Source organism: Miniopterus natalensis, chromosome 7 (genome assembly GCF_054644295.1).
Source record: "Miniopterus natalensis isolate mMinNat1 chromosome 7, mMinNat1.hap1, whole genome shotgun sequence".
NCBI lineage: Eukaryota > Metazoa > Chordata > Mammalia > Chiroptera > Miniopteridae > Miniopterus > Miniopterus natalensis.
This window is the reverse complement of record NC_142087.1, coordinates 47,016,594-47,041,518: the sequence shown is the minus strand read 5'-3', so window position 1 is coordinate 47,041,518 and position 24,925 is coordinate 47,016,594. Positions and strand designations below refer to the sequence as shown.

At 41.2% G+C, this 24,925-nt stretch overlaps 1 protein-coding gene across 2 annotated transcripts in view; it reads left to right on the top strand.

Annotated features, from left to right (window-relative positions):
- CHST9 (carbohydrate sulfotransferase 9) overlaps nucleotides 1–24,925 on the top strand; it is a 188,724-nt gene that overhangs the window by 142,093 nt on the left and 21,706 nt on the right. For both annotated transcript variants that reach the window (XM_087819023.1, XM_087819024.1), the window contains one exon: nucleotides 18,568–18,605. In XM_087819023.1, coding sequence (XP_087675149.1) covers nucleotides 18,568–18,605 — 38 coding nt within the window. The remainder of the gene's footprint in view (nucleotides 1–18,567; nucleotides 18,606–24,925) is intronic.

Here is a 24,925-nt window from a genome sequence, read left to right as displayed (position 1 = left end):
TAAAATGGGGACTGCAGATGATTCAGGAAGGAGATGGATAGATTCCAGTGGTGGCAAAACCATGGTATTGGAATGCACATGAGGCCGATGGAAATCAAAATTGCAGGACCCATTGAGCTAGCAAAAGGTGATGGTACAAGACTTGAGTTTTGAATGACAGGAAGAAGAAAGGAAATGGAAAGATAGAAAATTTCTTATTTTATAATGTTATGAGGAAAATAGAAGCAGACAATAACATTGGATATGTAGTTTGACCACAACTATATAATAATACCAACCAACAAAAAAAAAACAACCCAAAAAACCATGCTTAAAAATACAGTGAAGAAATAAAATGTCAATAGTGGTTGTTTGAGGATAGTGTTACTATGGGTGATATTTTTCTCACTTCCTTTACAGCCTCTCCCAAATATTCTATTTGAACACATATTGCTTTTATAATGAAAGAGAAAGGTACAAGAGGTTGTCAGCAGGAAGATAAAGACACAAAAGGTTCACATTTTATAGGGGATATAATATATACAAATATACGTCTACATGGTCAAACTCTCACAGCAAAATTGGATGGCACATTTCCAGGACATGGTAGTACAAAGGATAACATTCTCCAGGATAAAAGGCCTTCTTGTTCCCTGGCATACTGGCGTAATCCTTAGAGCAAACAAAATAAAAGAAAACACAGCTATACCCTGTGTCACCTACATCCGCCACCTAGAAAATGTGTACTGTCTGCTAAGGCTCTGACCCTCTTGGATTCGCCCCTCTGTGGACAGCCCACTCTGCGTAGCACTGAGCGAGGCACTGAGTCTGTCACTTACTAAATGCATCAGTGCCTTCAATCTGCATGACACGTTGAAACTTATGAGGCATTTTCATTAATTTTTAATTTTATTTTCTCCACAGCCCTGTGAGGTAGCTAGGGCCCAGATCGTTTTTCTCATTCTACAGTTGAAGAAAGTAACAGTTTAGATGAAGTTTCTTGCCTCCACAAGGCTGGTGGGTGTGGAAAGCAACGCTGGAACCCAGATTTCTTTCAGAACATGGTGTTTGTTCATACCAAATGGTTGACGACTCTCTTTGCAGCCCACAAAGGCAGACCAACATTTGTGAAGGCAGATGAAGTGGCTTATTTTTAATCTGCCTGGGCTCCAGTATTTCGGAGAGTTCTAGTATGTGACAGATGTCCCATACATTTTTGTTGGGGCCAAAGAACAAAAGAATGATTAATACTCTTATTTAATACTTAATAAACATGCAGGCCTTAAATAATTATCTAAACAGATATTGTCATTGTCCCTAAGGAATCTACTCTGAGGTGCAAAAAAAGCAACAACAAAAAATTATATTATCAGAAAAAGGGGAAAGGAAGAGGGGTTAGCTAGGAAGTGTGAACAGAAAATCTTTGAGACAGATATCCGTGGTTAAATAAAGTAGAATAATCTACTATGAATGTTTGTTTCACTCTGAGAAAAATAAATCGATATTCCATATTAAGCATCATTTTACACTGGGGGGGAAAATGGGAGAAGAGAATGTCTTTGAGAATCATCAGAGCGCATCTTCTTTCTTGCACCTGCTCACTCCTGCTCTCCTTCTGCCTGCATCTAAGAATGGGGCTCATTTAGCAGTCGCCGACGAGCAGAAGAGTGTTGCTGCACTCCTGCTGAGCTAGTGAAGTTTTTTTTTTTAGCTCATTAATGTGGCACATGTAGTCATGCCCTAGTGACTTCAGCTATATACACGCCCTTTGAACATTGCCTAATGACATGTTGGACACCCGGCTTATAATTGTCACCACTCGGGACAGAGTCAGATTTTGTTCCTTGGAATGTTCTCTGCTTGGCTTCGGGGTCAAGTTATCCCTGATCTAATGAAAGCAAATGGTTCTCAGCGACTCCCTTGTAAGTAATATTGCGTATTCTTTTTCTGCGATACGTATGGTGTTGGTAAATAGCTCGGCAATGCACACAAGAACAATTCTACTGATGGATAAGAAAAGAAAACGAAATCGATGTCTGTGTGGCCCTAGACCTTTTAGATTGTTGTCAAAACTCATCATTGCAACAGTGATTTCCCCTGTATTACTTTTGACTAGCATTGCAGACTTGGCTTTTCCCCTACATGGGAAACATCTTTAAACCCATATTACTTTTTTTTTTTTTTTTTTTTTACAAATGACCTTTGGAAATGATTTCCATTAACGGCAGCCGACTTTAAGCTCAAGGCTTGGTAATGAAAGGTCACTCTACATTTGGACTAAATGCGGATAGATTTGTACTCCCTGCAGCAGGACATTGCTTTAGGACCCGCTATTGTATTTGACCCGATCTTCTTTCTAACCCAAGCATTTAGACAGCTTCCATCTGGATTTGGTTAACTTTTTTTTTTTTTTAGTTCAGTACTAATTAAATGGCTTTATATGTTCTCAAGTAACATATTTTCTGTAGAGATCCACATTTGCCTTAGAAATGTAAGAAAATAGAATGGACTATGCATGTTGGACTTCTCATAAGATGATTCTGTGACTTTACGCCGGGTGCTTCTGGTCCAGGCCAGCCCTGCACACATTGAAAGGGCATGGAGAGCACACTTGAGGCACATACGGTTCCCCAGATCCCTCATCTCCTCATTCTTCCCTCCAAAAAACCCATTCTTTATAAAGGGGAGGGCAGGTAATAAAGCTTGTAATTCAGGCTGCTGTGAGTGGACACATCATAGGGCTGCGTGATGGGGAATGCAAGGAGATGGAGTTGTTTTCCCCTTCTAACTCAAGAGCTATGCCTACTTCTCTGGCCTCCATCATTCTCCCATCTCCAGGCAGGTGAGTTCCCATGTGAGTGCTATGTGGACTCCATACCTGTGACTGCCACTCTACACAGCCCCTACAAGTGAGTCACAAGGGTGTGTTTCTTCTTGTCCTACACAGGTCCATCCATGGTTGAAAAGGACTTCAGAAACATGCAAGAGACTCCATCTCCTCTCCATGTCTGAGCAGGCTCTAGGACTGCTGACTATGGGAGTCAGGGAGGAAATGCTCCCCTAACCCCTGCCCTCTTGGATCCTCACCCCAGCACTGCCCACCTGGAGAGCTAAGCTGCTTTGAGTTGCCTGGCACATAGGGACCTGGAAAGGACTGCTCTGGGCATCAGGAGACCTGGGTTCACATTCAGGGTCTGCCATTGACCAGTTACATGATTAGGGGATAAATCACTTGTCCTCGATGCTGGATATTTTGTCTGAACACAATGTGTTAATAGAATTAATTCCTGTAACGTCAATGAAACAGTGTCCAGCCTTGACAACACCCTCTTTTTCTAAATGACTGTCTGCATCAGCTTCCTTGGGAAAGAGTCAGATTACTGCAGCTCTGTCTGATTCTGATTTCAAAGAGGGTGCCAGATGGGCTGATTCAGTCTGCCCTAAGAATGCACCAGAATAAAACAGTTTCTTATACTCACAGTTTCATTTATCCCACTGACAGTAGTTCATTTTACCCTCCTGATTAACACAGATTTGGGGTACACTGTCGGAACCCTTTTACGTATTCTTGGCTCTCAACAAGCACCCTTCTGAGGATTGCTCCCAGACACTGGGTGCTCTCCAAAGGTGGTGAGGGGACCCCCTGCTGATGGGCCAACATGGAAGTGTGCAGGAATACAAAAGGCCAACTCCTTCGCCTGGAGATGGAATAAAATCTGAAATGTGACTTATGCTCCATAGCACCCCTGCTGAGTCTGGCACTTCTGGAGTCACCCTGTTTGGCTCCTCCCCCTTCCCTTTCATGCTCCCCAATCCTTTACTGGCTTCTCTGGGAAGCACACCCTCACTGCATTCTTGACTCAAGAGAAACTGTTCTAATAAAACAGATTTACAAGACAACATATGGTTGACAGGACACAGTAGGTGTGCTGTCAAAAGACCCACGTCAGTAGCTGTACCACTTAGCAACTTTATGGCCCTGGGAGCAAGTTGCCCAAAGCTCAGAGCCCCTCCCTTCTCATTTGTAAAATGAAAATAATACTCACTTTGCCTTCTGATGAGTTGGGAAGATCAGATGAGATCCTGGCTTGTGGAAGTGTTTGAAAGCTGCCAGGCACCATACAAACATTATATAGTTAGTTAAAACAGACTAATTTTTTAATCTAAAACAATTTTAATCCAATAAAAAAATTATTACTAGGTTTTCAGCAGAAACCAACTCAACAGCAGTTTTAAGATTTAGAAAAAACACTTCACAGCTTGGTCTCCACCCACCTCTTCCTTCCCCACATTCTTCATGCTCCTTTCATCTAAATGTTTCCTCTTCTTTTCAGTAGCTCATCAGTGTTTCAGAAAGTCACTGGAGAAAGTGGAAAGTGCGTCATTTGCCTGTGTCTCAGATACTAACTAACCATCTCCCACCTGCTTAGAGATCTCGCCTGTTCTTCGTAATGCCTCCCAGTGTACACTACCTAGTCCTAAACCCTGATTTTAATGTTATCAGTTCCTTATTTCATTTCAAAATGTATTGGGTTTCAAAACTTCAAAAAGAAAATAGACACCTCCCTATGTCGTCATAGATCACAGTTCAAATCCCACGCTTTGGATTTTGTAATGTGGTTGTGAATTGATGGACCACAAAATAGAGCCGATAAAATGTGTGGCCCAGATGGAGGCTTGATTAGAAACATCTCAACGTGTCTGAAAGAACATGGCATGTGTGTGAAGTTTTTTTCTATGAAGGCCCTTCAAAATTCATGATAAGGTTTTAGTTTTAATTAGGATCTAATTAGAGAGCTCAGCATGGGAGAGTGAGAGGACATGAACAGTCAGTACAGTTGGGTACAAAAAGTATTTGTCAAACAGTTAGGCACCGGGAATAAAAGGAAGAATAGTACATAGCCCCTGGTGGAGGAAACAGATACAAAAATAGATTATTAAAACAGAATATGCCAAGTGCCCAGCGTACTCAGAACGATGGGCCCAGCCTTGGGTCCAAAAAACACTTCACAGTCTAAAGTGTCACCTCCTCAAGTTTTTATGAGATACTTGAAAGCCCCTTTACAGTCCCCTGGAAACTTTTATCCACTGACCTGCATCTATGCCTCATTAACTTCAGCGTATCCTTTGGGACTCATCTTTCATTTGTTTGATCGTGCGTACCTGTGTCAGGCAGCTAATCCTGCCCGGTACGATTCTAGACACTGAGAATTCCACTTAGAACAAGGCAGGCTCCCTCCCAGCTGACCACTCACGGAGCTTCTGTTCTAGTGGACTGAAACAGGCAGTCAACAAGACTGAAAAGCAAGAGAACCGCAGATGGTAAATAAGAGCCAAGAAGGAAATGCACAGAGGAGTGGGGCCAAGAATAACCAGGAGAGCCCGCCTTAAGCTACCTGGTCAGGGAAGGCCTCTTGAACATGAGACATTGGAAGTGAGACAGGAGGAGGGAGTGTTCTGGATGAAGGGGGTGTTCGGCAAGGCTGGGAAGAACTTGACCCCAAGTGACCAAAAAGAGGTCAATGTGGCTGCAGCTTGTGAACGAGGAGCAGGGTGTCAAAGGATGAAGCTGGAGGAAGCCAGAGGTCATCGTGGGGGCCGTGGGAAGAAACTGGATTTCATTCTCAGTGCCATGCAGCATTTGAAACTAAAACCACATTTTATAACACACACACCTGAAAGCATATCTGAAATCAGAGCCCCGGCAAGGAAAACGCTGTCAGCTTGTGTGAGCCGCCATCAGCTCTCACCCGGGTCACTGCGGCAGCCCCCCCCCCCCCCCCTCAGGAGTTCATTCTTAACGCAGATCCTTCTCAGAGTTAAGTGAAATCATGTTATTTTTCCGCCCCAAACCCTGCCATGATGGCTCCCTGTCTCATTCAGACTAAAAGCCAGAATCCTTACAGTGGCCTCCAAGCCCCATCTGGTGTGTCCTCGGCTGCTGGGCCTCTGCCCATCTCCACCTGCCCCAGGCACACCAGCTTCCTTGCTGCTGCTCAAACACACGAAGTCAAGACGCTCTCGCTTCAGGGGTCCCAGCTACTTCCTTTCGTGGATCTCTATCTAACTCCTTCACCTGCTCCAAGCCCTTGTTCAGTGTCCTTGCCTTAATGAACACCCAAGTTTACACTGCACCCCTGGGCCATCACCACAGCCCTGACCCTCCCAGCTCCATTGCCCCACTCTTCTTTTTCTTTTTCCATAACACTTATCATCTTCTAAAATATTCTATAGCTCACTTATGTATTGTGTCCATAAGTTATTGTCTGTGTCCCCCTCTAGAGTCTAGAATAAGCTCCAGAAGGCAAAAACCTTTGTCAGTGGGTAACCCTGAGAGCCATCCACTGACATTTGGGTCTGTCTTTTTCTGGGTCTAGTGTAAGAATCTATTTTCATGACTAGTTGGACATAGGTAAGGCTGTGTGATTTATTTTGGCTACAAATGCTTAGGTTGTAGCCAAATACAATCAGATCCCTGTCTCTTCCTACAGTTGTGGTAGGTAAAAGAAAATGTATAATAACAGTGGCTACAGTTATACTTTGTAAGTTATATAAATGTCTAATCACTGTGTTGTACACCTGAAACTAATATTTTGTGTCAACTGTGATTGAAACATTTTTTTAAATTAAAGAAATAAAAGTGTCCTATAGATAAGTGAAAAAAAGTGGCTCCATTAATTGAGCACTTACTATGTGCCAGGCACTGTGCTAATTATGATACATGCATTATGTAATTCGCTCCTCCTGGAAACCTCAGGAGGTAGGTAGGTATTCTGATAATCCCCATTTTCAAGGAAGAAATCGAGGTTTAGAGATGCTAAGTAAGTTGTCTACGGTCACACAGCTGGTAAATGGAAGTTGGTACTGGAACCCATGTCTGTCTGTCACCCAGATCCGTGCTCTTGATCACTACATTCTACTGCTACGGGATAGTCTTTAAGTTGCAAAAGGTGTTTACATTTGAAGAGACACAAAAAGAGTTGTTTTACTTATTTTTTTTAATGCTTTTTAAAAATACAAGCTTAAATCTGTGCTGCCCAGCACCCTAGGGCTCTGTGAAGTTTTTCCATTTGAACAGCTGGGGGAGCTTGTAGGCAGCTAATCTTTTCACTCTCCGCGTTCTTAAAAATAGACCCAACGGCTCAGTAATAAGCACCGGCATTAGCTTTTATGACTAGTCACAGTAATGAATTACCAGACTGCAGAGTTCTAGAAGCTTGGAGAGACTGCCAGGCTTACCTAAAAGTGTGGATCTGGAGGGCAAGATGCAATAAGTATTTCTAAGGCCTGTGGTGTTCCTGGAAGTAGCAGGGGAGTGGGTCTTTTTTTTAAACATGTTTTTATTGATTTTTTCAGAGAAACAGGAAAGGAGAAGGGTAGAGAGACAGAAACATCTATGAGAGAGAAACATCATTGATCAGCTGCCTCCTGCATACCCCCTACTGGGGATCAAGCCAGAAACCCGGGCATGTGCCCTGACCTGGAATCGAGCCGAGGACTTCTTGGTTCATGGTTGGACGCTCAACCACTGAGCCACACCGGCTGGTAGGAATGGGTCTTTTAAGTAATGTGTGGCAACATGGGATTTTCTCAGATACTTCAAGGGAGGTAGCTAGAAGCTGTGGTAGGGGTAGATAGGCTTGGGTTCGAATCTGCCCTGTGAGAGAAAGGGTTTGGGCTCGTTTTGTTCACTCTTTATCCTCCGTGCCGTGCCTGGCGCTTAGCATGCCTCAGAGTTTGCTGGATGAATGAACGGACAGATTAAAAAATTTGCGAAAGCCTCCGTTTCCTCATCTAAGTAATGAGTGTTTCTCAGAAAACATCAACCTTAGAGTTTAAAACAAGGAAAAAAATCTTATAAGATCGATTTTGTTTCTCAGGCTTCATTCCAAATTTCTAGAAGTTTTCAGAGTTTGCCCTACCAGACTCGTACTCACAGTACCATCTACCACCTACCACCTGCCAGTTTTCTCCCCGTTACCCCAGGCACCTGTACAGGCACCTGCTGCAGTGTGGCCTGGATCCCAGCACCCAGGTGATAGGCCAGCCACCCCCAGGGATGCCGCCCCCAGCTGGGACGCAGCCGCCCCCAGGCCAAAGCTGACCCAAGGAAGCAGAGGCCACACTCAGGTTGAACTAGGTGAAGGAAGGACTGTTTAGAAAGGGACTACTCCAAAAGGGGGGTGGGGGGTGGAGGAAGGCGTCAACCCACAAGAGGTAATGTGGTAACCCCAGGTTAGTCCCTGGAGACGCTGGACCATCCAGGCTGCAGAGACGGGCGACTGGGAAAGGGAAAATTCTGTGGGAGTAAATCTTCGTTTAAATGCAGCTTCTTTGAGAAGTGTTCCCTGAGACCGCCAGGCCAACACTGTCCTCCGCCCTCACTGTTCTGACTGCATCCAACACTGACGTTGGAATCCTTCTGTTCGTCTGCCTGCTGGACTATGAGGAGGGACTGATCAGATCCGTTCATCTTTGCATCCCCTGTGTCCTGCCCAAGAGCAGCACAAGGCAGACTCTCAAACATGCATCCTAAATGGTTGACCCAATGGGTGAGCAAAAGAATGCCTGTCCAAATGTGGAAAGAAGACAAGCCATATTCAAAGCCTCAGCCATGTTTTCTCAACCAAAACAGAAATATCATTCTCTTTAAATCAATGCAGTACATGTTTCTAATTAAAAGCTTTTTTAAAAAAAAACAGATGTGTCTAAATTAAAAGGGAATATTACTCCTCTCCCACCAGGCTCTGCATATAACAACTGTTCAAGTGTATCACCTCTGACTTCTTTATTTACATATAAATATATGCGCTTTTTAAAGCAGATTAGTTATACACACTCTTCTGGGAATACAATGAAGATATTGTTTAGATGGTTACGTACAGACTGCCCTTGTTATTTTTAATAGCTACACAGAGTTATGCCCCTCCAAGCATGACAATGAAAGCGGAAAGCAGGAAAGGAATGAGGCAGGCTCAGAAGTCAGGAGATTTGGCTCACCACTTCCCAGCTCTTAATTGCTCCATAATCTTAGCCACCTTAACCTCTTTCAGCCCCAGTCTTCATAGTCTGCACAACTGGGGACACCAATAGCCCTGTCTTAGGAAGAGTGCTGGGAAGACTTAAGTGAACAGTGCGTGTGATGTGCCAGCATAGCACGGGTATGTGGTCAGTGCTCACTAAATATTAGCTGTTGAAATCATTAGATCATTCTTTTATTGCCTAAAATTACAACTAAGTAAATGCAAGTGACAAATAAGGAAAAATATTCACAAAATTAATGACCGGCAAAAATTAATTTTAACAAGAGAAAGAGAAGTGCTCTATTAGAAAGGAAGCCAGGGAGGTGACTAAAAGAAAAAATATCAGTGCCCAATAAACATATGAAAATGCTCATTCTCTCTAATAAAAAAAAAAAATAGGACTGCATAAACATGTTTTCTAAAAAATTGCCACCATTTTTTTTTAAATTTAGAGTTGACAGACATGCTGGGAAATAGGTTCATAGGAATATTCGTAGTATTAGTCTCAGACCTACTAAAACTCTTTAATTCCTCAATTCCACTTCCAGGAGTTTGTGCTAAGGGAGGGTCATGGACGTGCTCAGAGGTGTATATTCATATGAACACTCCTCACAGGGTTGCATATGATAAGGTCTCCTCCCCTCAAAAAACAATAAAATAACTTAAACATCTCAAAAGAGGGGTTAAAGAAGCTTTGGCATATTTTTAAAAAAATACTACGTAAACATGCAAAATGATTTACAGAGAATATTTAATGGCATGCAAAGATTATTAATAATACATTATTTAAGTAAACAAAAAGTTCTTGTTTTAAATGATACTATTTTTGAAAAAGTAAAAATAAAATATCTGGAAGGATGTGCCACAAATGTTAACAGGTCTTATCTACAGGTGGTAGGATTGCAGGTAATTATAGTTTACTTATTGCATCTGTATTTTATAAATTTATATATTTTTTCCATATTTTGCATATGACCGTAACTTGGTTTAAGAGAGAATGATGGAATGAGCTAGACAGTGAGAGGAGATAAATTAGCATCTTAAATTCTTACTTATACATAACATTTGGGTGTATTTAAATGGCAGGAGAATTATATTAAAGGAAGCACTCATCATAGCACTCCCACAGAATTAGTTTTATTTGCCTGTGCCATAAAACTCTAAAGGTTTATGTTCTCTGTTCTTTTGAGGGGAAAAAGAAGAAGAATGGGAGATTTTAAAATAGATCGTTATATGATTATAACGATTCATGTATAAAATAATTTAGGGTTTCATGGGTTTAAGTTACTTGTTTAAATTATTACTTTCCTAGAAACCACCAGATTTGATCAGAGGTATACATTTTCCAAGTGGATGGGGGAAAAAACAAAAACAAAAGAAAATTATTCTGTCACCAATATGAAACAAAGAAATCAACACATTTTCCTGCTAAGTAAAAAACAAACAGTTTCAAAATTCAAAGATCTTTTTTTAACGAAAACAAAAAGCTAGAAACCAGTTGTGATTCAAATGACGATTAAATGATTTTCCTCTAATTTTAATTATGTAAAATAAATAGCTGATTTTAAAAGAATAGCTCATGTGAAACTTTGTTATTTCTGCCCTGTCCTGAGTGTAAAAAACAAAAAACAATTCCCCTAGGAATTGATTTTACGACACCTCCACGAGCAAACAAAGGGCAAAATTTCTCAAAATGCCAAAATATATACGTAAAAGTAAGGGAGATGAAATAAAAGCATTAAAATCATGAGCCTATCCTGTTGGTATTGTCCAGAAAAACATCTGTTATGTTGATACTGGGAGAATGGTGCTGCACGGGGCCAAACACTGCCTGCTTGCATTTGGTTTCTGATGCCTGGACCACAGGCCTGCCACATGCCACAGCGAGACCCACTGATCATACCCAGGAACCGTTGAGAAAGGCTTGGCCTTCACTCTTTCTCTCCACAAATGTAATCCACACTTTCCAAACAAACTCTCCGGAGGTATGTTTACATCATGTACAAAGAGCTGGGAGGCTGACTAACAATTACAGCCCATTAACAATCCTTTCAGCTACTTCTAGCCTTAAGTGGGTGAGTGTTGATGTATGGGAAAGAGGCAATTGAAAAAAGCATTCATATGTACTGTCTGTATAGTCTCTCGTACTCAAAAAGTTTCCTGAGAAAAACCAGCTGTCCCCAACTCTGTGTTGCTTTTGGAAAAAAAAAAAAATCTTGCTTGAAATTGAAAGAAAAAGCAGCATCCCATTTCAAAAATCTACATTTGATTAAAAAAAGAAAAAAAACCTCGTATTTCTCACCACTTCCAAAGTTTAGAGAGCTGAGGGGATGAGGGGAAGCTTACTTTTAATTAGAATGTGGATCCCACCATAAGTGACATTGTGAGGTCCAGTGTCTACCATTGATTGAGTGTGTCGTTTCCAGTTTCCCTGACTATATACTAAGGCACTGAGCCAACACTAAGGATAATTAGAAGCTAGAGAGCATCGGATCTGCAAATTTAATAAGGAATTAATAAAATCAATAGTTTTGTGGACAGATCATGGACATAAAACAAAGTTAATAAATTTAATACTAAAATGTTAGGTTTATTGAAGAAAAAAATTATTCTGACACAGTGGTAAGGAAGACTTTATACGGACTGTTGCAATAGGGGTGTAATAGAGGAGAGAAACTGTGCTCAACTCTAAATACGACAGAGACAAATGGGGATATATAGGCTAGGAACAGAACGTGGGGGTCAGTGGATGGACAATCACTAAGGGGGGACATCAAGGGTAGGGGCCTTCTTCCTGAACTGACCTAACAGGATTCTTGCTAAAGTCAGGCCAAGGATTTAGACATCAAAGGTGGGGGATGAGAAACTTGATCAGATATCAAGGGTGACCACATATCAAATGTGGGAAGACTCTTGTTAAACTTACTTAGCAGGATTCTTGCTAAGACTTGGCTAGGAAGGCAGAAGACAGGACTGGAGTCAACATCAAGGCCTAGTGGAGAAGGTTCAGAGGATCCTGCCTAAAGTTTGATCAAGGAGAGAGTCTTTCTCAGGTGCCGTGTCATAATTCACCCTAAGATTTAAAAAGTAAGCAGGAAGTTGTGCATACCTTTCTTCTCAAAGCTTTTTTTGCATGAGAACCAGAACTGGTTCACTAGAGAGATGCTGACCCGTCAGTTCTCATGGGAAGCCCTGCTCCCTTTGCTCAGCTGGTCCCTGCACCCCCATTTGCTAGAACAAAGCAGCAGGATTCTGTTCCCCATGCAGTGTGTCAGTCCAGAGGTCGAGAGCAGGACTTAGGTATCTGCCTGGGCATTTATGCCTTAAGGTAAAAACAGGAATCCAAGCATTTTAATTTTTAATAAGTGTCTAAGCAAGTTATAGATGATTTATTAATCATTTAAATTTGACTTTTTTTTTTTCTCATTTGTTTGATGCTGAAAATCTATATTTCTGGTTCTCTTGCATACTCCCTAGTCATCAAGAATAGGATACTTCATTGTCTTAAAGTGTGTTGTTACTCCCCTTAACCACATTTAAAAACAGCTTCCATCTGGATTTTAAACAATCTGCCAGGGCAGCCTGTATGTGATACAAGAGGGTGACTAGAGTCATTATTGATGCCAGGTATTGTGCTAAGCCCTTTACACGTGCTAACTCATTGAGTTACCAAAAATGATTCTATAATATAAGTATGTTTGCTTTCCTTATTTTACCGACGAGGAAGCCCAGAGAGGTTGCTCTTTGCCCAAGGCAGCCCAGAGTGAAGACACTGAGATTCACGCTCAGACATTCTGATTACAGTAGTCGCTCCCCCTTATCCGTGGTTTCACTTTCCACCTTTTCAGCTACCATGGTCAACCACGGTCCAAAAATATTAAATGGAAAATTCCAGAAATAAACAGTTCATATGTTTTACATTGCACACTGTCCTGAGCGGCGTGATGAAATCTCGCACTGTCCCACTCTGTCTCTGTAGAAGATTGCCTCTTTCCCCAGCTCCCTCCCTGCCTCCTCCAGCATGTCCTGCTGGCTGGTATTTGAAACTTAGCAAATGCTGAACTGAGCCAATCGTCCCACCTCTCCTGTAACTCACCAAATTTACTTCTTTAAACCTGCCCTATTTCGTTCTCACCTTTGCATTAAGAGCATCTCCTCCCAAGTAACCAACCTTAAAATCTTGTTCATCTCTAATTCATTTTTTTTCCCACCGTCCTACTCTCCCAGCCTCTCACCTGAATTAAGTCCTTCAACTCACACAATTTGTCTCACAGCCACCGACACTCGTGCCTCTCCTTACAGGCATCCCGCATCCTCCAGCCATTCCACCGTTAGATTAATCTTCTTACAACAGGCTTAATCGGTCTCTGGCTCAGAAATCTTCCAGAGCTCCCAACCAAATAAATGAAAAAATCTCTCCTTAAGTATTTAGGCCTCCATGACATTGGTCCATCACGGCATGTGTTGCCTTGTCCCTATTACTTTCTAATATGCAGACTGCACTTCAGTCAGGCAAAACTATTTACTGCCCCCATACATGCCCCATGCGTTCCCTGGTTCTGTGCTTTTGCTGACGTTTTTCCCTTTGTGTAAAATACCTTTCCTCCAGTCGTCTCCTGTTAATATCCCACCCAAAGCAAATGCTATCTCCTCCATGAAGCCCCCCAGGTTCCCCCACCAAACATGACCTCTTCCCTTTTAATTTATTTCAATTCTATGGAAATTTTTGACCTCCCTTATCCTTTTTAGGACCAAAGAATTTAAGCGACTATAAACAAATGTAGAGAAAGTCTATTCTCCCAACCCTGTCATGCACCAGAGAAGTGAAGACATTTGCCAAATACCATGCCGCTTGATAGTGGCAAAGTCCGGACTAGAAAATGCTGAAAGTGAACCCATCACCATTTCTACTATATAAAGATTTAAATACCCTTTTTAATAGAACTTTAATTTTTATAAGAATAGAACTATATTACATATTTGTTGTTTAAATATAAGATCTGGTGAACATAGAGGAAAAGGATTCCTGTAATTGTATGAGTCTTGCAGATTAACTTTTTCTTTCTTTTTGCTCATCTGTATTTTTCCACAGTGAACTTGTATTATTTATATAATATTATCTTAAATTAAAAAAACAATGTTTTTCTTTATAAATAAATGAATACCTTTTTTGGTACCTTTTAAACCCCTTTACACATTCATTTCCTCCACCCCCTGCCTCTAATCTGTCCTCTGTATCTATGAGCATGGTTTAGGGTTGTTTCTGTTTTAGAGTCCCCACACAAATGGGATCATACAGTATTTGTCTCTCTCAGTCTGTTACTTCACTTAGCAGAATGCCCTCAAAATTGATCCCTGTTGTCACAAATGGCAAGATTTCATTCTTTTTTTATGACTGAATAATATTTCATTGTATATGTATACTACTTTTTTTTATTCATTTATGGGTGGAAACTTAGTTTTTTTCCATATCTTGTCTACTATAAATAATTTTGCAATGAACATAGGGGTGAATATATCTTTTTGAGTTTTGTCTTTGTCTTCTTTAGATATCCAGTAGTGGAATTGCTGGATCACATGGTAGTTCTACTTTTAATTTTTTGAGAAACCTCCATAGTTTTACATAGTGGCTGCACCAATTTGCATTCCTACCAACAGCGCACAGGGTTGCGGGCTCAATCCGCAGCAAGGGGCATGCAGGAGGCTGCCGATCAATATTTCTCTTTCATTGATGTTTCTCTCTCTCTAATATCAATAAAAATATATTTAAAAATATATATATCACTATAGATCCAAAGGGTGAGTTTTGCTAAAGTCAAAGCATACCCAGGCTCAGGGACAATCTGGAAGTCCATTGGCCTGAAGACAGCAGTTGAGACCACATCCATTCTTTCTTACTTACCCAATATTGTTTAGTGATTCAAATTACATATTAAGCTCATAGAATTTGAAATTTTAGTTGAGTACCCCAAATGTTTTTATAGATAAGGAAAAGAAGCCAGAGTTAATGCACCTGTCTTTTGAGCTGAATTAAATCCTGTTTGATCCTGAATGCAAACTCAAATTATTTGCCTGTGATCAAACCATCACTGTAGCCACCTGAGATGCTTTCAAGAATGAGCTAAGAAATAAATAATCATGAATTTAATTTTTCAGCTCAGAGCCATAAAATTTATGTGGGTACTTTTCTGCCTGTCTTTCATACAGGTGTGTGTATATATGCACATGCATGCATGCTCACAGTACACACCCACACACATATACACTCAGTGCACTTGCACCACAGTTGTCTTTGAAAAGTGGGTAACTGCAGCTCCAGAGGAAAATTTTCTGGTGGTGGTGAAATATGAAGTCATTCATTACGATGACAATGATCATAGTTATGACTATTGTCATTATTATCTGAAGTCCAGATTTGGTACCTGGCTTTTTTCTGCAGTAGAGTCATAAGCATTGAATACCAATTTTAAAAATATCAAGCTATCAAGGGAGTAGCTTATATGTGACACCTAAAGATCTGTTTCTAAATAGCTCTCAGTGGGAGTTAAAAAAACGATCGATAGCAGTCTTTGGGTTAAGCTAGCAAAATAGCATGTCTGCACTCTGTGTATTAGCACACCTTCTTATTAGCCATCTGTCATAGAAAAAGACTGACTTCAGCCAACAGTTTACATCAAACTCATTTTCTAGACAAAGAAACTGAGGCTTGACAGAGAATGAAGTATCAGCACGGAGAGGTGGGATCCTGAGCTCCCGTAATTCACTTCGCCCCTAGGTTCCTGCGCGTCTCATTCTTCTTCTTCTCGGTGTTTCAGGGCATTGTTCCTGCACTTTGCACTAAGTTGGTTGGAGGTAGGCACCATAGGTTTGATTGATACAGCAATTTGCATCTCAAGGCATCTCTCGATAAATACAGTGCAATGAAAGGCTACTCTCTCACAAGCCAATTTCCCCCTCTGGGCTGACTTTAGAAGCTCATTGATGTCACTTCCTTCCTCAGTCAGCAAGTGAATTTTCTTTAATTCTCAAGACCAGCTGTCCATGCTGTCAACAGAAAGTTATTAAAATTCCTTTAAAGTGAATAAAAATAGCCTAAAAGCAAATGTACTTGGAAACAGGAAAGAATCAGTATGCAAAGTCCACAAACCTCTGAGCAAAATAATGTTGATCCAACCAGAGATTTCAAACATTGTATATTCAAGATGCTAGAAAAAATAATTAAAAGATGCTAAACCACATACTTCTTAATCTTTTATTAGCAATGGCTTATGCAGTTAAAATTTATCCCCTAAGTTCCATTCCTCTTTTTCACATATGATTTGAATAAATTTGGGGATGACTTAGGTTTTAAGTGGGATTCCCTCCTTTTTTCTTGCATCGGCCAGGGACCGTTTACATCTCCACCAGGCTATGACTATCCATAAGCAAGAGGAAAGAAATTATCAGCAGCAATCATAACTACCAGGGCCACAAAATAATTATATAATTATGTGTTTTAATTTATGAGAGTGTTCAGAGCTCAAGGGAGGAGATACTTTTCCTCATATTTAAATAGCTGTAACTCACAGAAATAATCTACCTGGCTCCTGAGACCCCATGGCCCTCAAAGGAGTCCCTGACCTCAGTAACCGGAAGACCACCCTGTTACCTTTTCAGTCAGCCTCTGCCTCCCCCCTCAGCCCCCCATGGCTTCTGCTTTGTCCTTGAGTTGTATACAGCCTGATACTTAAGTTCCTCCAAAATGTGGATATGTCTCCTGCCACTTATATCACCAACAGTTACCCGCCTCTTCTTTATTTGGTCAGATGCCACAAATCCTGGACTGCCTCTGACCTTTTACCAAAAAATCTTGTTATCCAGCTTGTCTTCTTATCCCAAGACACAGCCCAGGTTTGTGTCTGTGTCTTAGGCTCCTGCTTGTAACTGGCATCCTCAGGTTAAGCCTGCCCTGCTGCCCAACCTGCCACCACCCCCGGCCCCTAATTACACATACTGAGCAATGCAATTAGACAGAAGCCTGTATGTTCACTGTAGGTGTGCTAAGAAACTTTATTTTAGATGATAGCGGTTTAAAGAAAGAAAATGGTGGAAATTTGGGTAAATTCATACTAAAAAGACAATTAAAATATTGCTGATCTTCAGAAAAAGTATAAGACATGATGTTACAGGTTATCTAGGAATTAACTCTCCACTTCAATTCCCACAACTTTGAGCACTTATTGTGTTCCTAATACAGAATTAGGGTACTACAGGCGTTGAATAAAGTAAGAGGGGGAAAAGCCCTTTAACATACTCACTGTTACTAGGATACTTAAAAAATCTTAGAAAATCAATGGGGGACTAATACAAAAAGGGCTGCTAGCACTAAGCAAAGTATTTAGTATGATTCAGAACTCATCAGTAGCCAACTTTAGGCCCTAATGTGGTCCATCTAATGATTTTTAACCCATGAACCTTACCCTTCGCTAGGAAACCAGAGCCTGGAGCAGCTGGCTTAAAACGTGGGGTGGGAGGGAAGTGGATGTGACTGTAGAAAGCTAATGTGTGGCATCCCTGTGGTGATGGACGTGCTCTATGTCTTCACTGTGTCAGTGTCACATCCCGGCAGTGAGACTGTGTATAGATCATCCCTATGTTACCATTGGGGGGAATGGGGGGAAGTGTACACAGACAGGATCCTTCTGGATTATCTCTTAAAAATGGACATGACTGCACAATGATCTTCATTAAAATTTTAAAAGGACATGTTTAATGAAGTGATCATCTCACACCAAGATGTTCACAAGCATGTAATAACCACAGTGCCATAAAATTACTTCTTTCCTCTCTTTCCTGGCAGTATGTTGGTTATTTATTATTACTAAGGATTCTATTCCTTCTGTTTAAGACACACATGACATTGATCACTTTCAGACTATTTTCACAGTGACTGAGGTTTATTATTTTAGAGTCTTGATTATTTAGACACCGGTGTTGCCTTTATATGTTACTCTGATTTGTTTCTGTCCTGACCCAGATACCATTTATAGAACTGTTGGTTTGTACTTTAATTAATCGCCAGCAGTACTGTAAACAACAAAGTATAATGTCTTTATCATCTTCACAGGTAAGAGAACAGTTTTTAAAAGTAGCCCTTCTGCCATCTGCCCCTTTAAATCTCCTTCTCTAGTCCTCAAGGCTACATGAGCTCAGTTACTATTATACCTGAACAGGTTGTCATTGTTTGGAAGCCTCTGACTGGATATTGTTCGAATTTTTCTTTGGTCTTTTTCATCTCTTCACCACTTCTCTGCCAGACTTGAATACATTCTTCTGGTATCACGCTTCCCAGATTTCCATTTCATTTTCTTTTATCTTTGTCTAATGTGGTATATTTAGGTTTTGACTTTATTTTTTTCTTTCCAATTATGGGAGTGATTGTAAATGTTCACATTATGATATAAGTCCTTGCTCAGAGAGCCCATGGCTGCTATTGGAGTTTCAAGTCAGGACAGAGCAAAACTATTACTCTATCTTATTCATTTGTATACTTTAATGGTAAATTCCTTTTTGCTTTCTCTTTCAGTGACTAGAGAAAAAATCCAGGAACATATCACCGACCAGGTATTTCCTCACTTCTCATAAACTGTAGCATGCAATTTTGCTTTAAATGTTAATAATTAAGCGCTTGTAAATATTTTTTAAAATATAAAAGGCATTGCTGGTTATTTGGTATGAGTAATATGTGTGTTATTGGTTGTGAGAACATGTAAATTGGGTGTAAATTGGTCATCTGGGGATGATCGTGTACTTTTTTGTCTCCCCACCTCATTGCTTCCCTCCACACCGTCTCCCCAAGGATGGGACACAGTGGGGAGTGCGTGGGACTCTGCCACTGCTGATGTGTATGCCACCCTCTGAGCATAGCCTGACCTCTGCAGTGATACCATCATGGCTGCAAATAGATACTTTTATCTACTTCTCCCTTAACTAAGGTGACTTTCCTCTGTGATTTTTCCCAAGTTTCAATTCCCCAGTCATTCCCTCCCAAACAGTTAAGAGCTGAACCCCTAGCAGTGGAAATGTACAAGGTTACTTTCCATCCTGGTCTTTGATTTCTACCCATGGTGAGCCAATGTCTTCCTGTCTGCTTCCCTAGTTTCTTATCCAGCCTTTCTACTCACTTATTTGTTGTATTTCCTGGAAGATGGATTCCTGTGCATAACCATGTAAGGGGCTTGAGACACACAGCCACACATACAAACCAAATGCTGCTCTGCGCCACCCCCTTTTCCTTCCACAGGCCAGTCTAGCTACAGCTTCTCCCCAAAGCTGCCTGTGTCCCTAGACTCAGGGAATGCAGACCTTGGCCTGTGGCAAAATATGCTCAGGTTTCACTCCCAGACAAATCTCCGTGTCTTTTGTTGTTTTCATTCCCTTCTGGCATAAATTATAACCCACTCTTGTCAGGGAGGAGAGCGGTAAATCTACATTTATACCACTCAAGGGTACATTTTTCAGACTTCTCCTAATGGGCTTCAAAATAAGCTCCCATTCTTGTCCCCACTGTCATTCCACCCAAATTAAGTTCTAGCTTTAACTAATGTGTGCCAGATGCCCTGCCACTCATCAAGCTTTAAAGATTGTTAACTCGTTTGGCTAATGTAGTACGCTGCAAATTCAGTAGGCATAATTCAATGTTTATCAGGTGTCATTTTGCTTTTGAATGTAAATGTAAATGTTGACGCGAAGTAGCAGCCGTCTTGATACTTGAAAACGCCGTCATTGTGCAGTGACAAAATCAGTTAGCCATTTCAAATAATTTGTCTTTGAGCTTAGTTTCTTTATCATTGTACTTTCAATTATTTGTACATACTCAAGTGGCTTGGTAGGCTGAACAACAGTTACCAGTGAAGTTTATTGCTACCGTTTTTATTTATTTAAGTTACATGGGGAATACTTTTCCTTATAAAGAGACTTGTTTTCTTTTCTAAATTGAATTTTTGCAGTGACATTGGTTAATAAAATTATATAGGTTTCAGGTGTATGTTCTATAATACATCAGCTGTACATTGTATTGTGCGTTCACCACCCCAAGTCGAGTCTCCTTCCATCACCATTTATCCCCCCTTTACCCTATTCTATCTCCCCTACCCCTTTTCCCCCTGATAATCACCATATTGTTGCCTGTGTCTATAAGTTTGTGGGGGGGGTTAATCCTTTTACCTTTTTCACCCTGCCCCACAACCCTCCTCCCCTTTGCTAGCTGTTAGTCTGTTTTCTGTATCTATGAGTCTGTTTCTATTTGGTTTGTTAGTTTATTTTGTTCGTTAGAGTTCACATATAAGTGGAATCATATGGTATTTGTCTTTCTCTGACTGGCTTATCCAGTCTGTCAATACTGTCACAAAAGGTAAAATTTCCTTCTTTTTTACCTCCGAATAATACTCCATTGTGTAAATAAAACACTACTTTTTTACCCACTCATCTACTGATGGACAGTCGGGCTGCTTCCAAATGCTGGCTATTGTAAATAACGCTGCAGTGGACATAGGGGTGCACATACTCTTTTGAATTTGTGTTTCGGGTTTCTTCAGATATACTCCCAGAAATGGAATCACTGGGTCATAAGGCAGGTCCATTTTTTGTTTTTTGAGGTAACTCCATACAACTTTCCACAGTGGCTGCACCAGCCTTCATTCTTACCAACAGTGAGGGAGGGTTCCCTTTTCTCCACACCCTCACCGACGCCTGTTGTTTGTTTTTTATTGATAATAGCCAGGTGTAAGGCGATATCTCATTGTGGTTTTAATTTGTATCTCTCTGATGGTTAGAGATGTTGAGCATCTCTTCATATGTCTATTGACCATCTGTATGTCCTCTTTGGAGAAGTGTCTATTCAGGTCCTTTGCCCATTTTTAATTGGATTGTTTGGTTATTTTGGTGTTGAGTTTTATATGTTCTTTCAAATTTTGGATATTAATCTCTTATCAGATATGTAATTAAATTGAAATTGAAAATTGAGTTTTCCCCCATCCCCCGTCCCTATTAGCCAAGCCATGAGATGCACACCAGTGTGAGAAATCAGGGCTGGAGTGGAGAGAGAGCTCTAGCCTACTGGCCAATATCCAATGTGCATTTTTAGCCAACAGCTATTTTACCACACCTGAGCGCTGAGAACAAACAACTGTTTTGAGTTCTCTAGAGGGAACACTGGATTCTTTCCTGTGTAATTCACTGGGGAAATCAGTATGCTTTTTTAAAGTAACTTGTTAACGCAGCTTATTTATGAGAAAGGGACAGAAGTGAGCAGTGAACCAACCTCTTGGCAGCTTATGTCCCAGAATGGGATGAATGCATGACCCATTTTTTTCAGCTGTCTCTTTGGCAATTCAATCCTGCAAAAATTTTCCTCTCTGAAAAATGTTCCTTGTGGAGGTGAAATCTCCTGTAGGTTTTCTGAATAATTTTCAATATGGGTAAGTTAAAAATAATAGCTTAAAATACTACTACCAAACAAATGAGAATATGGGAAAACTGAATGTAAAAACCTTTCAACTTCACTTTTGCAAACTGCCTTATTATACAGTAGACAATTGAAATCTGCAGGAAATTAATGCCTTCTGTTTATGCCCTTTTTGTATAGTAGATCCCATAGTAAATTAATACAGCTACATGACAAAGAGGGACACTGACTGTGGCGCTCGTTGCTTTGGAGAATGTGCATGTGGCAGGGAACATGGGCAGTTCAGGCACTGGCTATGGCAAAAGCGTCCCTTCACTGATTGCCCAGGTCGGAGCGAGCCAACGCCATGGGTGCTCTTACAGCTTGTGTATTTGTTTCCTGGGGCTGCTGTACAAACTGTCATAGACTGGATGCTTTCGAATAACACAGATGTATTGTCTCACAGTTCTGAAGGCTAGAAGTTCAAAATCAGGGTGTTGACAAGGTCATGCTCTCTCTGAAACCTACAGGGAAGGATCCTTTCTTGACTCTCTCCTACCTTCCGATGACAGCAAGCAAATGTTGGTGTTCCTTGGCTTATAGCTGCATCACTTCTGTCTCTGCTTCCGTCTGCCCTCCCCATGTTTCTCTTCTTATAAAGACACCAGCCATATTGTACTAGGGCCCACCCTAAAGACATCATCTTCATTTGATTACATCTGCAAAGACCTTATTTTCAAATAAGGCCACATTTACAGGTGCCAAGAGTGAGGACTTCAACATATCTGTTTGGTGACACAATTTAACCCATGACAAACTGGAAACTTCATCTCCACTCCACCACTCCCCCGGCCATTGACCACTTTTTCTTTTTTTAATATGTTTCTATTGATTTCAGAGAGTAGAAGGGAGAGGGAGAGAGAGATAGAAACGTCAATGATGAGAGAGTCATTGATTGGCTGCCCCTTGCAAGACCCTCACTGGGATCGAGCCCCAAACCCGGGCATGTGCCCCAATCAGGAATCAAACCATAACTCCCAGGTTCATAGGTCGATGCTCAACCACTGAGCCATGCTGGCTGGGCCATTGACCACTTTTAATTAAGTTTATTGGGGTGGCATTAGTTAGTAAGATTATATGTTTCAAGTATACAGTTCTATAAATACATCATCTATATATTGCATTGTGTGCTCACCACCCAAAGCCTGGTCTCCCTCCATTACCTGCTGATCTAGTGGTTAGGATTCAGTGCTCTCCCCAAGCATTTCTAATGTGATCGCTTGGAGCCCTCTCCAACCCAGCTTCTCCTCCCACACCCAGCCCATGGCCCCTGCTTCCCCCAAGCCCTCATTTGGCTTATTTGGTGGCTTCTCACAGCTCTCCTGCTGCAGTCTCACCACCTTTCCATTCATATCTCATTCTGCTCCACTTCACTTTCTAAAATACCAATCATCTATTCTCCTATGCTGAGAAACAATAATTAAACAGAAACACCTTCCCCATTTTTAGCAGTAATCATTAACCCTACCTGTGCATTATAATCATTCACAGAGCTTTGTTAGCATAGACACTGAGACCTCAGCCCCACCCCAAGAAATGCTGGGTCAGTAGTTGGGTTCAGATATAGCACAATTCTTAGACCAGGCCAAGAAGGGTCATATGCTTTAAAAGACCCCAAACATCACAAACACAGAAATACAAAAACTTTTTTTTTCTTTTTAACCTCATGTTTTGAAGTCCGATAACTAGTTGAGTACACACAAAATATTGGAGCTAGACAGAGAAGCTGTCTTGTCAAGTGGGGTGGGGTCAGGCTGGGGGATTAAAAAAAAAAAAAATCAGCCCTGTGGTACATTTACACAATGGAATACTACTCAGCTGCAAAAAAGGAAATCTTACTCTTTGTGACAGCATGGATGGACCTGGAGAGTATTATGCTAAGTGAAATAAGCCAGTCAGAGAAAGACAAATACTATATGATTTCACTTACATGTGGAGTCTAATGAACAAAATAAACTAACAAACGAAATAGAAACAGACTCATAGACACAGAGAACAGACTGACAGCTGTCAGAGGGGAGGAGGTTTGCGAGGCTGAGTGAAAAAATAAAGAGTTTCTTCTGAAGTGGGACAATGTGAAGGCAGATGCTGTTCCTCAGATAAGAACACTTCCTTCCTCCCTTCTGTTCTGGAGGTGGGTGGAGTAGGTGAGTATAGTTTCGCATTACACTTAGAACTGCCTGGCAATCCTCAGTCAGAAAGGAGAGCTGCCCTCCCAGGGACCTAAAGAGCTTTCCTGAGTCATCCCATCCTTGATGGAGGCTGGTCTAGCCACTGCTAAGGAGTCCCCTGCTGAGATTAGCCTCTGCTGTGCCTCCCCCTAAAGGTCCGTGTGACCAGTCAGGTCCCTCGTGGCAGGCAACCCTGAGGGGGAGTGGGGCTTCTTTAGCTTCTGGGCAAGAGCAGTCCTTTGGGACAGGCTGCCGACCCTGAGTGGGAAGAAGGGCCAGGTCTTGTGTATCTATCTCTTCCTTTAAAACATTTAATTATTTAGACATATAGCATGTGGGCTTCCATTAATACTCTAGGCCTCACAAGTGTAGGGGATGATCTTGAGTGGACCCCTGTAACTTTAAAAACTCAGTATGTGATTCTGAAAAAAAAGCCAAGATTGAACCCACTAGTCTGTCATCTATAGGATAAAATTCTAACCTTTAAATATGAAATGGAAAGCCCTGTGACCTCATAATCCTCTGGAGAGCAGGCTCTCCATCTCCCTAGATTAATTTCCCACTCTGCTCTCTTATGTTAAACTATTGGGTCCTATATAACACTGTTCTACCAACATATTCACCCCTTTTTCATCATGTACAAAATTTACTCATATTCTAAGAAATAACTCAAATATCACCTTTTCCATGAAGCTTTCCTCCTCCTATAACTAAGAATAATCTTTCCTTCTCCTATACTCCTATATTTTTTCTGACTCTTTGTCATAAACTTGCACTTTCTACTCTATATTCCAATCATTTATATCCCTATGATTTTGAAACTAGATAGTATCATCCTAAAGGGAAGAAATCATGTTTGGTTCATTTCTGTGTTCACTGTTAAACCTTGCACATCATAAGCACCCAACCAATTGCTGGTTGACTAAATTCTTCAGCTCACTGAATTATTACCCTAGTAGCCAGGGGGACTGGGAAAGGAAGGCAATCTACTCCTGTACCCTGGACAGCTCAAACCTGGTGTGTCCTTGGTTTGTACAAGGCAAGACCAGGTGTTGTCCTTTGCCCTCCGGGTAAGGAATTTAAACCAAAACCAGAAGGAACAAGCTAAGACTGCACATCGTTTTTATGAATAAGTCGCCCAGTCAGGGAATGAAAAAATCGAAGAGCAGGGGGACCCACGCCTTTATCTCACCTGTTGCCCACATTCCATTCCATTCCCTAATTGCCTGTAGAAGGTTAAACTGTTCGCCTAGTTCAAGACTTGGGCA